At 47.0% G+C, this 17,528-nt stretch overlaps 1 protein-coding gene across 1 annotated transcript in view; it reads left to right on the top strand.

Moving 5' to 3' along the window:
* csmd2 (CUB and Sushi multiple domains 2) overlaps positions 1–17,528 on the top strand; it is a 278,599-nt gene that overhangs the window by 249,690 nt on the left and 11,381 nt on the right. The window contains 13 exon segments of the mRNA XM_061255941.1: positions 57–230; positions 3,425–3,613; positions 4,430–4,603; positions 6,775–6,957; positions 8,831–9,007; positions 10,792–10,971; positions 12,169–12,342; positions 13,466–13,639; positions 14,615–14,688; positions 14,993–15,104; positions 15,527–15,706; positions 16,947–17,000; positions 17,275–17,436. Coding sequence (XP_061111925.1) covers positions 57–230; positions 3,425–3,613; positions 4,430–4,603; positions 6,775–6,957; positions 8,831–9,007; positions 10,792–10,971; positions 12,169–12,342; positions 13,466–13,639; positions 14,615–14,688; positions 14,993–15,104; positions 15,527–15,706; positions 16,947–17,000; positions 17,275–17,436 — 2,007 coding nt within the window.

Here is a 17,528-nt window from a genome sequence, read left to right as displayed (position 1 = left end):
TGGCTAACAAACCGCTGCCTTTTGGACTACATGCGTATCTTGGTTCTTTTACACAGCAATCACTTGCGGCCACCCAGGAAACCCCACCAACGGCATGACTCAGGGCACCCAGTTCAACCTCAACGACATTGTGCGCTTCATCTGCAACACGGGCTACGCGCTGCAGGGCGCACTCAAGTCTCAGTGCCAGCCCAACGGCCAGTGGAGCAACAGCCTGCCAACATGTAAAAGTAAGTCCAGAGAGGGTTTGTATCCCAGGTCCTGGAGCGGAGGTGTGCGTGCGTGTGTGTGTGTGAACGTGTCTGTGTCTCTTTGATTCCCACCTTTACCTGAAAAAACTTCCCGCTGTCAAATAGGACGGAATAGTAAATCGCTAGCGGTGCTTTGTGTCCTGGAGAGATAAGCTTTGATGGAGCCTTTTAGGGAAATTGAAAATGAAAGTAGAGAGACAAGGAACGTTTCAATTAATAATTCTTCACCGCCGCCAACCTAGCTGGCATAGTCGGACCGCCGCGTGGACTCTCGGAGAGGACCTGTTCAGTCAGGCGGCGAGGACGGGCCCAGGTCTCGCCCCGCCCGTCAGCCGACCCGCTCTTCATCTGGAGAACAACGCAGGGGCTGTGAGTGAAAGGTCTTTGAAATTAGCGCGGTGGCTTTGAAAGGTCCTGACGTGCCGCGTGTTTGGATTTTCTTAAGCGTGTCAAAGCGCCACTCACCGGGAGAGGAGAGGAGAAAAGCCCCGTCTCCCTTTTGACAGAAAGTGACAAGAAACCCAGGTCAAATACAAGCCACCGTGCTTTCGCTATGTTGTTTTTTCCTTTCGTTTTTCAGATACTGGAAAAACAATCTTTGAAAAAACCATGGGTTTTAGATTCTGTACTAGATTCTGGTCCGAGTTTGAATAACTATTTAGAGATGAATGAAGACTTTTTTTTTTTTTTTTTCATTCCTTTGGTTCAGTGGAAATTTCACATTAGCAGTCACCCCAGTGCTATGCAAATTGCGTGAAGGAAAAAGGCTCACTGAAGCGTGGAGACATAAGTAGGGGGATTCAAGCACTGTTCGTCAGCTCGATTTATGTTTTCAGTTATTTATTTCTTTTCTGGCCTTAATTACAATGTTTAAGACGTTTATTTCTAATGTGTGTTTACCCTCTCGGAATACCCTCATAATATCCACTGTCTCCTGCCCTCTGCACCCGGTCATTAAAAGCCTGTTTTTAGGAAATCGCAAAACCGGCACAGACACATCTAATAATGGCAGAAAAGCAGGGCGCTAAACTGAGGATACTGGGCCGCATCAATAATTCACGCGGCCCCCGCGCACCCCTGTCTAATCAGACAATCCTTCCGGGAGCGAGGCGTCCGCATCTCTAAAAACAGCCCGCAGGCCCCTCGGGAAAAGGCAATGCAGAGGATTCGGGGGCCCGAGAAACATGAAGCGATTATTGTTGCGTCTCCACGGGCTCGGGGGCTGGCCGGCAGCCAGCGGAGGCAGCCGACGCGACTGCCCTGCGCTGAGAGAGATGAATCAGCCCTCTCCCTCTCTCCAGAAGGCTCCGGGTGAAGCTAGCCGTCTCGCGCGAGGCTATCCAGCGACACGGACGCTAATGTATTAAGTGATCGGGGCTGATTTATTCGCTTGGCTACCTTTTCTTAAAGCAGCTCCTAGTGCTCTTAAAAGCATTAGCATACAGTGTCTTTCTCATGGTTTACGGCTTTGGCAAACCGGACTCGTTGGAGTGGTGCATTCTCACAGCGCAGCTCTACCGTGGGTACGTTCAACAGCTCAGTTCTCTGGCGAATGCCGCAGCTAACGCTTTCTCAGGGGGATGTGATCGTGTCGCTGTGCACACCACGCTGTTGTGCCGCTCTGCAAGAGGCACGGCCGCTGCCAGCGGTGCTGTTAGCTTCACAGCAAACCCAGCCCTGCGCAAGCACCACCACGGTCAAACAGCGACTGAAGACTGGAGAGCACCCCTCTTTCTCTCTTTCACCAACTGCACCCCGACCGCTGGGCCGTCATCCGCTCTCAGGAAGGGCGTCCCTCCGCAAAAAAAAGGGCCATCTGTCTCTCTCGTTCGGTTCTCCGTCATCTTGTCAATACAATACAAATAGCCAGAGTCCCCCCCCTGCTGAGAAAAGTATACCACGGACGGGTTATTGATAACATCTGTCACGGATTTTAATACGCGACGCACCGCCGGGGCCCGTCCCCCCTCCCCGCATCGTGATCCGCGGTTCGGGAGCTTTTTATCCCAGATTGATTGGGAGACGGGGCTGATGCCATCTGACGCGCCGTTGCCTGGCACCAACTCCCCGCGCGAGGATTGATTAGGCGCGGGGCAGACAGCTAATTTCTGCCCTGATCCTCCATCTCTCTCCCACCTGGCATTAAAGTGACATCCAGGCCTTTCTCTCTCATGCCCAGTGTTTCCCACAGACTGCCCCTCTGCTCCAAAACACAGCCTCTCGTCAGCACTTCAGGGAGGAGACAGCCATTTTGTGTGCCTGTTTTTCAGTCTTTCTTGATGTTATGTAGATTTGTTATGCAGTTTGGCTTTCAAGTCGTTGCTACAAATGATGTCTGTTTCCACTTTTCAGTTTTTCTGTCTTTATTGCCTGAAGAAAGTTTAGTTGTTTTATTGTTTATTCATAACTGATGCTAATGTGTTAGACTTTTTCTAACACATGAGAAAAAGAAAAACCATTAGAAGAAAGAAGACGTATGACATGGCAGAGGGAATATTTTCTGAGGAAGTGGTGGGGAAATGCTAGTCCTGATTACCATTAAATACAGGTCCTATGGGAACAACTATAGATACCAATCTGCATGTACTAGACAATAGTTTGAAACACCAATGTGGATTGTGTGGTAGCTAGTCATTGCATAGATTCTACCAATTCAGCTGGAGTAATACTGCACCATTAGTTGATGGAAGTGTTAAACAGACACCATTCTAGATTATTCTATACAGTTATACTATGCACTGCAAAGCACTGGGTGTTCTGTGCAGAATGAAAAAGAAAGGGAAATGCAATACATGACAGGATGGGAACTTCTTCAAAGCACCATTCTCTGTACATTAATAATACACAAACAAAATATGCACACACAAAAGGCTAGAAATATGTTAGTACTGCAAATTTCTACAGCACAATTATTTTGAATCAGTTGCCGTCAAAATGCTCTCAGCACATTTGGCCCTTAAACGTGGCGCTGTGGTCCTGTTCCTGTTGGGGGTGACATTGACTCAGGTGGTAAGAGCAGTTGTCTGGCAGTCGGAGGGCTGTCAGTCCAAGGGTTGCCACCCGCATGTGCATATCAATGGATGAATGAGAAGCATCAATTGTACAGCGCTTTGGATAAAGGCGCAGTATACATGCAGACATTTACCATTTTAGCATGTGTTCTTCCCCTGCAGTTGTGAACTGCACTGACCCCGGGCATGTGGAGAACAGCGTCCGGCAGGTCATCCCGAGCGGCCCCCACCGTTTCAGCTTCCAGACCACGGTGTCCTACAGCTGCAATGCTGGGTACTACCTTCTGGGCACTGCTGTTCTGGCCTGCCAGGGGGATGGAACCTGGGATCGTTCTCTCCCCAAGTGCCTATGTGAGTCCCTCCCTGCTAATCCTCCCACCAACCACGTTCCTCCAAACATGGTTCCTACACTGCCAGACCCTTATTGTGACTGTGAGTCAGGACATACGGTCGCTTGCTGTAACCAGAAACACTTTTGACTTACAAACATGTTCTTTTGAAATACAGCATGTTCTTCAAGATGTTTTTTTATTTTTCTGCTAGTGATTTATTCCTCTGTCGTCCTTTGCTGTACAGCAGTTATGTGATTATAAAGCTGAGAAAGAACCTAAAACACTTTTTCATTTGTTTAAGGATTTCCTGAATGCGGAGATTACACTGCATGAACCCACTCAGTCTGTACTGTCTCTCACAACGTCTGTTTGCTCTTGGCTAAAAGCAATGACAGGATGTCAGAAGCACTTAGGGGATTCAGGTAGAAATTCTCTCTCTGTCTCTCCTTCTCCTTCTCCTTTTTACTCTCTCTCTCTCTCTCCTCTCTCTTCCCCTCCCTCTCTCCATCTGTCATTCTCCCCCTTCCTCTCTATCTCCTTTCTCTCCATCTCTTTCTCCCCCTCTCTCCTGTCACTCTCCTCTCTCTCTCCCCCTCCCTCTCTCAATCTCTATCTCACTTTCCCCCTCCCTCTCTCCACTCTTTTCCTCTCTCCATCTCTTTCTCCCCCTCTCTCCCTCTCTCCTTTTTCTCCCTCTCTCTCCTTCTCCCCTCCGCTCTCTCTCCTCGCTCTCTCCCTCTTGTCTATCTCCCTCTCCCTCCCTCCCTCTCTCCTTCTCCCCCTCTCTCTTTCTCTCTCTCTCTCTCTCTCTCTCTTCCCGCTCTCTCTCTCTCAGTGATCCTGTGCGATCGCCCCAGCATGCCGCCCTACGCCCAGATCTCGGGCGACCGCCGCACGGTGGGCTCGGTGATCCGGTTCAGCTGCATCGGGCAGCGCTCCGTGGTGGGGAACACCACCCGGGTGTGCCAGCTGGACGGGCACTGGAGCGGCTCGCTGCCGCACTGCTCCGGTAAACTTTCTTTAAGTGTTCTTCCAGAGCCTCTCAACGGCACACTTACCGGAGCAATTTATCTACAGGAACCCCGGGTCGGTCTCGCCCCAACCGCAGTTATCAATGCCACACGTGCCGTCCTCCAGAGGAAATGCTTCGTTTGTTTTTTTTAATTGGCAGATTTCGAAAGGCTGTGCTGATCCAAACAAACACTTTCCTTGATTTCATTTCGCTAAGCTAATTTGCCTCACGTAGCTGGAGGGCACAGCTGCTGTTTTTCGCACTTTCTACCCAAAATAGTGTTTTAACATCAGGTGCGTCAGGCTGTTCCTGGAAAACTACGAGCGCTTCTTGAGATTTTTTTTCCTTGTGTGTTCCAACTGTTGCCCCTGGCTTCATTTGTCCAATTACGCCATGTAATCATCTCTGTGCTAGGGGTTTAGACCTGTACCCAGAACTATGGAGCCATCATTTATTCATTCAGTCATTCTCCTTTCCCTATAAAAACATTACAGGAAACTGGGTTTATGAGCAGGCATGATGCATTGCAGGCTCTCACGTCAGACCATCTGTGTGGTCTCTAAGAAACGCCATATTCATCAGAATGCAATATTCATCTCGAGATCCAGGTTTTCCATAGCAACCCAAGGGTTGGCCTGTATAATCATCCAAATAAATGAGACCAGTTCAATTTAAGGGCAATTCTTTTGTATTATTTATCAAGGACAGTGCACATTAATCAGCATTTTCAGTTTCCACATCAATGTAAATGCGCCAGTTATTGACCAAGAAATTGAATTATCTGTCAGTCCCCAGTGCAGCCCTCTGAAGCATAACCAAACAGTACTTTTCCTGGTAGCTGCAAAACTGACTGTATTTACGTATGTCTGGTGATTACCGGAATAAACTATTAACTCTGAAAAAGACAATATGAATCACACTTGGATTATTAACTTTTCTCTAGTGCTCCCAAGACTCCTGCCTATATCTGGTTCCTGGTCAGAACCACAAAGCCAGAAACCGCGTTGCTCACCTTAACTTCTAATTCACCTTTCTGCCTCTTTAGTATAAAGGAGATTGATATTCATCCCACTCTAAAGTACCATTGTGCAGTGACTTAGAAAGCCCAAGCCAGTGCCTCAAGGGCAAATGCTGTTTAATCTCCTCCTATCATTTCCTGTTAAATGCACTCCCACACACCCTGTGGGTTATGAGGTGCCGTGTCCGCTGTTAAGACATCTCTGTATTGGAGCCTGTCATGGATGGGGGTGGGGTGGGGCTGTGGGGGGCAAGGAACTCAGCCCAGCTGTAAAAACCTCCAACTGACACTTTAATACCACAATTCATGACATTCATATTTTTACGCTTTCAGATTTCTCCGGTAGCGCGACGGAGAGAAGTGTTAAAAGGCATTCTCTTTTACGACGCTGCTTTTCCTCTAAAGCCAGTAAACACAATTAATGTATGGCCTGACCCTGTAGAAGACAGGAGCGTTAGAAATACAAGAGGCTTAAATGTTTCATTGTGGGGTTTTTAATAGCGGCGTGAGATTGCTGTGGGTGTTGAGCTAGAGGGCTAGAAAGCAGCGAGTTTGTGCAAAGCCATGTAATTAAAGCTGAATTTGGCAGCATGTACATTCTGCTATATTATTGTAGCTGGAGACAAGCACTGCAGTGAAAAAGACATGCTGGTGTTCATATACTAATCTGGGAGTTGCCTACATTATCAGTCATCCAATGGGGGATTTTTATTGTCTCAGAGGGCCAAGTGAAAATAAACAATCACTAATACACAGGATACAAGAAAACACGTGATTATGACAAGCCTTGAAGTGTATAAATAATCATATCATATGTACATCCTAAGACACGCTACTGGGCTGGGATAATTTGGAAATTATCATCAAAAGAAAAGCCTGCACACTTTTGAACTCCAGCACATCTTTAATTTATGATATGATGAGAAAAAAGACAATGTTTCGATCCTGTCTCAGACCTGAGAAAGATCCAGACAGGATCGAAACATTGTCTTTCTTCTGGTGTGCATATACCAAATTAAAGGTTTGTAGGAGTTGAAAAGTGTGTGGGCTTTCTTTTGATTATCAGACTAGTCTTTGAACATGTGTCGTGGCGGTATGTGTAGCGGGGGAGTATGCAGTATGCGCTGAGCGTGTGTGTGCTGTGTTCCAGGAGAGTCTCTGGGTCTTTGCGGGGACCCCGGGGTGCCTGTGCACGGTATCAGACTGGGAGAGGAGTTCTCCGTGAACAGCGTGGTGCGCTTCAGCTGCGAGCCGGGTTACATGCTGAAGGGCTCGTCGGAGAGGAGCTGCCTGGCCAACAGCACGTGGATGGGGTCTCAGCCCGAATGCCACGGTAAAGAGCCGGGAGGGCGTTTCAGATATCAAAACCTGACGGAAACGGCTTTTTCAAAACACACAGACGCATGCACACACACGCATGTACACGTGCGCACACATACACGTGCGCGCACATACCGCTCCAGCCCTTCTTCGATCACCGCGAGTGTCAGGGTGTCAGATCCATATTTCTTCAGGGCGGTTATTACATCTCCCACAATCCCACAATCCCACAGCACAACAGCTCCCCTCGCTCTTCCCAGCACTCCTCGCTGCCTCTCCTCTCAATGGCTCCCGGCTTTCCTCCGTTCGTCAGCGACGCATCACCCGAGGTGCACGTCTGTTTTGTCTCTTTTTCCTCCTCCGCCTAGCCACCGGGGTTTTGGTCTATTCCAGAAGCCTGCCCCGTGCCCTGACGGCTGATCTGGGGGGCTTTACCATTCCTCTCAGGCGCAGGTGTGAGCCAGGCCCGGGGAACTGAAGTGACATCTGTGGGAGGGAAGTGTCAGAGAACCGTTGGCTGCTAGGTTAATTACCGCCAGAGAAACCTGCTTTTTTCTTCTGCCTCTTTTTTCCCGGATTGACCTGCTTTTCTGCTTCATTCTTCGACTTAAAATGCACAATCATTTGGAAAAAACTAAACAAAACACACCTTGGCAATAGCAACCGGGGAAAACAAATAGAACAAAAAAACGGCAGGAATGCTATCGTACGGACTGCATCTGCGCTTCCGAATCTTTGCGGCACGTACATTTCCATAAATCCGCTGGACGCATCGATCCGAATGTTGTGCTGTTGTTTTGCGCCGAGACGTCGCCCACCTTCGCCATGCCTGTGGTTTATAGGGGATTTGAGAACAAAGAACAATTGATTTGGCTTCAGCCTCCCATACATAAATTTACATTCTGAATGTATTTGTTAACAAAATGTCAGCGATAGCCAAGGGGCCACTGGCCTCACCAGCTGTAGGGACTGTTGTATAGTACTGGTCCACCAGGGCATTAAAGAAAGGCGGCGTATACTCGATGATGTCACAGACGCCAGTCGTGCAGTCTATGGCGATGACATCACCGCCCAGGGCATGCATTGGTCAGAACGGTACTCTGTCGTGTGGGTTAATCGCTGAATATGCTTACCGAAGACCGTACCCAATATGAAGGCCAGTTTTCCCTCTTAGCCCAAATGCGGATCAACACCTGTTCGTCTGCTTCCTTTTGTGGCATTTCGAGCAGACTTTTCCCAACGCAATTTAATTCCGGTGTCTCCACCTTTCCCGTCTCTCCCTCTCTCGCCGAGGGCTCGGGGGGAACACCTGCGCAGAGCTGGCAGCGGTCATCGCGCCGGCCACAGCTGGTCATTACAGGAGCGTTACCGCGGAGTTAGAGGGAAGGGAAGCGGTAATAAATACGTCCGTGAATTAAGAGCGAATGAATGAGGAGCCGGGAGCGAGGGAGAGGGAGAGAGAGAGAGAGGCAAGGTCTGGGAGCTGCTCCATGAATAATTCAGTTCCCTTTCACTATGCCTGCCTGTCACTGTCCTGCCAAAGGCCTGTGCTTTTTCTCTTCCTGTGACCTTTTGTTTCTCTCTCTGTCTCTTCCCTTTGCCAAACGCATTCTCACTTTTCTCTGACATTGTCTCTCTCCATCTCTCTGTCCTTCTCTCCCTCTCTCCCTCTCTCTCCCTTTCCCTCTATCTCTCTCCCTCTCTCTCCCTCCCCTTTCCTCTCTCTCTCTATCTCCCTCCCTCCCTCTCTCTCTCCCTCTCTCTCTGTCCCTCTCTCTCTCCCCTTCTCTCTCTCTCTCTCTCTCCCTGTCTCTTTCCCTCCCCTCTCTCTCTCCCTCTCTCTCCCTCTCCCTCTCTCTATCTCTCTCTATCTCTCCCTCTCTCAGTGGTGTCGTGTGGAAACCCTGGCACCCCGCGTAACGCTCAGGTGTTGTTTCACGACGGCGTGGTGTTCTCCCGCTCCATCACCTACGGCTGCCGCCAGGGATACTATTCCACGGGCCTCCTGACCCGGCACTGCACGGTCAACGGCACCTGGACCGGCACCATGCCAGAGTGCACAGGTACACACCCCGGACAGTGCTTTTACTGCCCGTTTGTCTTCATTTTTATACCCCCTCTTCAGTGCATTACCCTGAAATCCAGCTGGCTAACTTTGGGCTTAACAGTGAGTCAACATTGAGACAAGGCAAGCCATTTTAATGTCAATGTAATATCCCACCTTATCAAACCAGCTCCACAGCAGGTTAGCTTGTGTAATTCTGACTTTTGTGGGCTCAGCCCCAGTCCACAAAGACACTTTACCTTTTGGAAAAGGTCAATGGAACAGTTCAAATCCAACAACTGCTTGCACATTCTAGATATTTTAAATTAGAGTTGGTCAAATACTTGATAAATGTGTTTAAATAGTATGTGTGTGTGTGTGCGTTTATTTTTACAAATTTTCGAAGTATTTGAACATAACCATACAACTGTTTTGTCACTTGTAATGCTGTATACTAATTCAATGTAAATTGAGGTGCTGTGCTGTCTTAACTCTCTCTAATGAGGGAATATTTTTTCATTATGAAACCAATACACCTCTGGTCTTAGAACTACAATAAAAAGCCAAACTAAGTTACCAGCAGTATCCAGAAGTGCATAAATACAGTATATGCAATTTAACAGAACAGGCCCTACAGAGAAAACACAAATGTAATAACCGTAAAATTGGCTTAGTGAACTGCCCATTATCGTGTCTGTGAATTCCACTAACACAAACCTGATGACCTCAGCTAGAGGAAAGCTGCTTTTGTAAAATAGCTTTTGGCCGAATACCAGCCAATTGTTTTGATAAGTATACTATATATTTATTCTGTTAACAATGGGTTGTAGCATCATCTGTCATTCTGAATAAATAACTGTTGCACATTGCACCTGAAATATCTGTGTTTTAAATGAACGATTAAACAAAAAAAATTGTACCAGCCCAATGACTGCTTCAGAGGCATTGTGGCACCGGATATTAGAATCTGGACACTGTGTTCCTGTGGAGCTGGCGCATGAATGCAGTCTCTGGTTGCACGGGCACGAGTTTTGATTGGCAGTCATACATATGTCTCCATGGCCACAGCTGGAACTAGAGCCCTCATTCTCTCTACAAAATGGATACGGAGATAAGATGAGCACAGTCTGGTCCTCGTGCAAATAGAGGGTGATTGTTCAGAAGAAATTTCTGTTCATGTCCTGCTACCTCCGTTCCAAAGCTAGGGGAGAGCAGAGGACCATGGCAGCCATTTTGCGGACCCCTGAATAAACCACTTGCTAATTTACTGTTAAACCGAGGGAATCGTTTCCGGTTTACATTGTTACATTTTGGAGGGATGCGAGTTAAAGTAGACTGTAAGGATAAGAGATGATGTTCAGAGGGGCTTTGTAATACAGTCCATTAATTTGTAGGCTCCATTTGGAGCAATAAACTATGTTTTTTGCCATGAATTTGGCTCCCACAGTCATGATGTTTTCTTTTTTTGAATGATAAAAGGGCGAGTGAGCATTTAGCTTTTATTGCACTGACATAATGGAGCCCAAGAAAGTGTCATAATAGACTCTCACACTGTATACTTGATAAAAGTTAGTGCACCAAACTGCCAAGTCGATTATGATGTCATCACTCTGCCCGCTAACCACAGTGTAGATCTGCCTCTATTGGTCCCCCTCGCTCCCTGCATAAGTGCATCGCTGTCTTCGAAGCCGCATGCTAGCAAACGACTCGTACAAAATTTTAATGTAGAAATGTAGTTTGCTAAGAATACAGCTTCAAACATAGCTCATGTTTCTTTTTCTTAAATTTTTTTCAATTCAATAGTAATCAACTGTGGGGACCCGGGGGTGCCAGCCAATGGCGTGAGGCTGGGGAACGACGTCACCTACAACCACACCGTGACATTCCAGTGCTCTCCCGGATACACCATGGACGCTGACCGCGCCTCCAGCCTGGTCTGCACCAAAGACCGCACATGGAACGGGACCAAGCCCATGTGTAGAGGTACCGGCACCTTCACCACCCAGAGCAGGGCAGTCCGCCCACAAATCACTAACCCATAAATCTTCAGATCATTTGAGCATGTGTGGTGTGTGGAGGTGATTCTCTGCTAAGCTGCGAAGAGGGATCCTGCTTGAACATCTAAGCTCTTTTGAGGCTCATAACACCTCCAAATTATAGTGGTCTTGTTATGGTAACGATGCGGTGAAACATAACAAACGGTCGTTAACGGGTCGCAGAACTGGAAAGTGCGCACTTCACCGATGACCTGGAGAAGCACCACCAGGAACCCTGAGTCACAGCTTCCCAAACTCCGGCCCGGAGCTTCCCCCACGCAAGCTGTTCAGCCTTTGGATGGGATTCAGATTCTGGGAAATGTGCCTGGGTTTACACTGCCATGGTTTTGTCAGATTTTGAACGGGATACAGGTTTGGCTCATTAGCTGCGTCTCCGCGCTCGTTCCCTCGCTCAGGCAGGTGTTCGGTTTAGGTGACCAGGTGTCCGTGCTTTCTGCGCCTCGTTCCCCGGTGTTACCGCGCCTGCCTATCAATCAGTCAATCAGAGACGCGCCCAGCCGAATGAACGCAGCCTCTTTCCGAAGGCACTGCCGCGTAGTGCACTCGCCGTCCCAGAATCTGATTTATTGATTATTTAAATAAATGTTAAGCTGCTTATTTATTCATTTTCCTGGCATACCGACCCGTTTCTGACATGCTCAGCCTTAGAGGACAGACAATTATAAACGGCTGATTAAAATGTGAGATCAATTGATAGCTCATTACTTCTGGGGCATTTCATTAGGGTTTGGTGGAGAGGCATTTGTGTGGGGGAGGGGTTGTTGAGAGACCCTACAGTTAGTAAGGGTGTTGCATGTGATGGTATGATGGGTTGTGTACCTACTGTAAAAAGGATACAAAATCTAATGACATTGTAGTTAATATAATTTTTATTGTTGTATTTTTATTCATTGATCTCAGCAGCAGGTTTTTTGTGTTTTCTATAGCTGAACAGGTATAACAAAATGCTATATCCAACAAATTGACCACAAAGAACAAAGATACCTTTTCTAATCTGTTCATAGGGCAATTCAACTAAAACATTCATAATGTACACATTGTCCAGGGTTGTCTCTGGTGGGTCATGGTTGTCTCTTTTCGGGGCGTTGCTGAATCGTGCTGTGTGTGGCTGTGTCCCCCTCAGCCATCGTGTGCGGGGCCCCGCCCCCCATACCGAACGGGCGGGTGGTGGGTACGGACTTCCAGTGGGGCTCCAGCGTGAGCTACGCCTGCATCGAGGGCTACCAGCTGTCCCTGCCCGCCGTGCTCACCTGCCAGGGCAGCGGAAACTGGAGCGGAGAGAGGCCCCAGTGCTTCCGTAAGGCCCCCCGCCGTCCCCGGACCCACACATGCAGACACTTACCTCTGCTGCACATACACTGCATACTGCGCTAGATACAGACAGAAACATCTCTGCCATCCCTTCTTATGTTTGCATACATACATGCCGATACAGTGAGCTGACACTATGTCATTGGCAGAACTCCCACAGGTGCTGTTAATATTTCTTATTAATGCATGATGTAATTGTAACTGTATGTGACTTCGGGTCACAATACCTTCCTGTTATGTTGTCGCGCATATACCATTTTACCTCTCTCTCTCTTATGTATCTCTCTGTCTCTCTCTCTTTACTGTATCTCTCTTTCTTTCTCTTTCTTAATTCAAATCAGTATACTTTATTGGCATGAGCAATTACACAAATACAGCAATTACAAATTGAAGGGGGAGGGAAGAAGAAAAAAGGAAATATAAATAGGAAGTTGTTATTCACTATAATGGTATTTATAAGCTGAACAGGTAACACATTTGGCTTTTTATCTGGGTGATTTCTCATCTTTCTCTCTCGCTTACCTTCGCTCTGTCTCTCCCGTGGCAACAGTGCTAAAGCAGAAATGAGAGGAAACAGCACAAAATGATCAACACTATGAGCTACACAATTAAAACTAACAGCTTTCAAAAAGATTACAAGGTGGCAATCTATTACAACAGCTACCGAATGTTTTTTGTCAGGATCAGAAAGGGTGACTAAATTTGGAATTGCTTTTCCTTTTTCCCCTTCACAAAAGCATGACCCCTGGTTTCCATTGCCCCATTTTCCTGGGAGAGCCGTGTCACTTCAGAACAAAACAAATGACGGCGTGTTTGATGTAGTCAGGAGCTCCTTCATTTCAAAATCCCTTACAGTCAATAGAGACTGTCATAATTATCCATTTCTTTTTACGGTACAATAACGATTAACTTTTAACACGTCGTATCCTTTCCCCAAACGCCTTATTTTTTATTTAAAACGTGATTAAATGTCCTTTGAAGCGGCTTGTATTTAATATTATCAGTCATTTTCTGGTTTATAAGAAGGGGCTGACTGTGAAGACAGATCTGGACTGGTTTGGGAGACGGCGTGAACTCATTTGACTCTCTGGTCTGCACGCGCTCTGTAGCGGTGTTCTGCGGGGACCCAGGCATCCCCTCAGACGGCCGGAGGGAGGACCGAGGGTTCACCTACCTCTCGTCCGTGGCGTTCTCCTGCTTCACCCCGCTGGTCCTGGTCGGATCGGCCCGGCGCTACTGTCAGTCCGACGGAACCTGGAGTGGGACACAGCCCTCTTGTATAGGTAGGGAATGGATGTGCGACTTCCTGTCCAATTCGATGTTTCCTGTACAATCCTCACAGATAGATAGTTGCGTTTCTGTTGCGCTTTTCTCACACGCAGAGCGATTTGCAGTGAATGTGCAGCACCCACCTGGATGAGGTGACGGCAGCCATTTTGTTGCCAAGAGTAATAGCTTGAAGTGATTCATTGAATTTCATTTTTTACATCACTGTTCCATTACCCTTATTTTCTTTCTTTAAAATAATAATTCACGTTGCTTGAATTTAACACTGCAGCGGTGTGTAGAGCAGAGTCAAAGCGTGAAATACATTTTTGCTTGCTTTCTTTTTTTTTTTTTACTCAGCAATAATATGTGAGGATTAGTTCTGTCTAATTAAAGCTTATATTCACTCCTCCGCTAGTTCAATATTTGCAGATGCATACCTAACAGAGGTCCAAAGGTGATCTAAATGCTTTGTTATGTGTGTTGATTTTTCCACATGTATTAATACATTTTTAATGAGCTGTATATAGCAGTGACCAGTGTGCTATAACATGCATACCATCCATACAATAGTGTTTCTAATTGAGTAAAACAGACAAAGACACAGGCTTGAGATTAAATTAGTTCCTGGCAGAATTTCTCTATGAATCAGAGCTTGGCAGTAAGTCCTCCCTGCCGTGTGAATTATGGGTAATGTACAGTGATTTATTTTGAATATGAATCTATTGTGTATACTGCAGTCATGGCTACACCGATAGAGGAGGTCTGACTCAGGCTGATAATGAGGTCTTGTTGGGTTTTAGGGGGGTGATTTGACTTCTGCTTTATAGATGCTGTAATTTCATGAAGTTCTGAACGATAAGTTATTTTAACACACGACCGTAATGGAAAGCACAGTCATAACAGGAGCCTGTGGCACACTGGGGAGCATGGCAATGCCACGGCCCCATTAACTCTCACAGTAAAGCTGATCAGACTCATCTTTGTTTCAGATCCCAGCCACACAAGCTGTGTGGACCCTGGGATCCCATTGTTTGGGCAGCAGAACAACACACAGGGTTTTCAGGTATGTGTGTGTGCGTGTGTTTGTGCATGCATGCGCGTGTGTGTGTGTATGTCAGTGTGTGTGCATGCAAGTGTGTTTTCGCATGCATGTTCCTGTTTGTATGCATGCATGTGCGTGTGTGTGTGTGCATATGCATGATTGTGTGTGCATTTGCATGCGTGGTCATGCATGCATGTTTGTGTATGAATGTATTTGAGCATGCATGTGTGTGTATGCATGCGTTTGTGCATGCATGTGTGTACACATGGATTAAAGTGTAAGGGTGTGTGCATTAGGTCTGAAGGGCACTGCGTTTTATCTGCAGATTGGCAGCACCCTGTTCTTCAGCTGCAGGAAGGGCTACCTGCTCCAGGGCTCTATCTCTCGCACCTGTCTGCCCAACCTGACATGGAGCGGCATGCAGCCCGAGTGCATCGGTCAGCAGCCCTTTTATCTCTTTTCTTCTCTCTTTATTTCTCTCTAGCCTTTATCGCTTTATATATCTTCATAGAATGTCTGTGTGTGTGTGGTGAGTGGAACTACAAAAGACATTTCAGGATGAATTCTGTCAACAGAACAAGGAGACAAAGATGAGTTTTGCTCAAGGACGATTTTGGACCGATATCCAGAAATATTTATTTCCTGAAATGGTTTTCTGCGTGTTGAGTGGCAGACTGTTCCCGCCATCATGTTCTAGCACGTTCTTATAGACGCGCTTCTCAGCAGACGTTTTTATCCAAGCCGCCACGCAGTATAGGAATGTATACGTTTTTCACTGCACGTATCTCCCTTGGGATGAAACCCACAACCTTAATGCTCTAGCAACTGAGCCATAGGTCTGTCTGTATGTATCCCACAGCGCACCACTGCAACCAGCCCGAGCTCCCCGCTCAGGCGGACGTGAGCGCCATCGAGCTGCCCTCGCTGGGCTACACGCTCCTCTACGCCTGCCAACCGGGGTTCTACCTGGCCGGGGGCTCGGAGCACCGCACCTGCCGAGCAGACGGGAGCTGGACCGGGAAGCCCCCGCAGTGCGCAGGTGCGCAGGGTAACAGGCTCACTTACTCCCCCTTCTGTGACTCTGTGGTACTGCAGGCGCGTTTAAGCGTCTGCTTTTACCAAAAGTAGTATTTGTGTGTGAAATTGTCAGTTCCACATGTAAAAGGAAATGTCACATGTGAACTGGGCGGTTTCACGTGAATGTACATGTGCATGTGTGAAAAGAAAATGGGTCAGTCATTTGCATCTTCACATTTTGAGTGATATGTGACCTATTTTCTTCTCACAAGTGGAAATGTTCATTCACAAAGCCAATCGTATGAATATGTGAACTACAATTTTCATATGTGAAAAAAAAAAACATGTCACTTGAAATGACAGGTTACCTTTTTCTGACTCTCATTGACTCTAAAGTGGGATTTTTTTTATGCGAGTGGTCATGTGGTTTATGAACAAATGGCTTTTTGAACACATGCTTTTTTGTAAGAATGGCCTTGAATTGTCCCTTGTTTCGGGTATATGGTAAGAGAAAAACTTTGAATCACCTTATTGCACTGCCCGCTTCTATGTAGTCTACAGCTGTGGCTCCACACCAGTTCTTTGGCGTGTTTACAGCACTTGCAGTGTTGAGTTCAAACGCTAATTGTGTCCGATTCAGGGAATGAAGGTAAACTTCACCAAAGGCTGATCCTAAGTCTCTTTGAAATGTCACAGAGGTAGGTTTTCTAAAACAGCCCATAAAAAGCAACATAAGGAAAAGGGCGCAGACCTTCACAGGGAAGAAATATTAACAGCACCTGTGGGAGTTCTGCCAATGACATAGTGTCAGCTCACTGCCACAGCAGCTAATAAAACTGTGCCCTGTGTGTGTGTGCAAGTGCGCGTATGCATGTTTGTTTGTGTGTCCGTGTGTGAATGTGTCTGTGTGTATGTGTGAGTGTGTGTGCCTGTGTGGGCGTGTCTGTGTTTGTGTATGCCTGGGTGTGTGTGTGTGTGTGTGTGTGAGTGTGTGTGTGTGTGTGTGCCTGTGTCTGAGTGAGGAAGAGAAAGATATAGTGTATGTTTGTTCATTGCAGTAATGTCCTGCATTGGAAAGGCTCTTCCACATATCATGTGCTGAACTGATAAATCATAGGCCTATCGGGGTCGCAGTGAAGACAATTTGTCAACCTGAGTCAGTCTCTGTCGTCATCAGCCTGGGGGAGTCGGGGGTGGGGGTGTAAAGGGATTATTTGTGGAGGAAGTGTGTCATGATTATTGCTTTACTGTTATCATTTCAGCGGATAACAGACCAAAAACCATCGGAACCGTGCCTCCCAATGCCAAACTCCCAGGTAAATTTTATATTTTAAAGAGAAATATTCGGAGAAACTTTGGTCACACTTTACTTTTTTCATAGTTCAGAAATTAAAAGTCCCACCCCAATTCCGATTTTAAAACATTTAAGCAAATCTCTGAAGAACAGATTTTTTTTTTAAGTAACTTTATTAGCCGGCCATCAAATGTGTCTTATGGAACCTTTTTATACAATTATCCACGCAGCAATGCCATTAATAGGACGGTATTATTCATTTTTGTAAATTTCTCTTTGTGCACCCTCGTCCTCAGTACCAGGTGGAGTGTTTGTGAAGAATTCCCTGTGGCGCGGATCTTACGAGTATTTGGGGAAGAAGCAGCCGGCCATGTTGAGCATCACGGCGTTCGAGCCCTTCAACAACCGCGTCAACGGAACGCTCATCGACCACAGTGGGGTAGAGCTCAAACTGGCAGGTGAGCGGTGTGGGCCCCCTGCTTCTCTCTCTTCTCCTCTGGCTTCTGTCCAGCCGCTCTTTTATTTACACAGCACGGCTGAGTATTTCTTT

Source organism: Conger conger, chromosome 9 (assembly GCF_963514075.1).
Source record: "Conger conger chromosome 9, fConCon1.1, whole genome shotgun sequence".
Taxonomy (NCBI): domain Eukaryota; kingdom Metazoa; phylum Chordata; class Actinopteri; order Anguilliformes; family Congridae; genus Conger; species Conger conger.
This window is presented reverse-complemented; position numbering and strand designations above follow the sequence as displayed.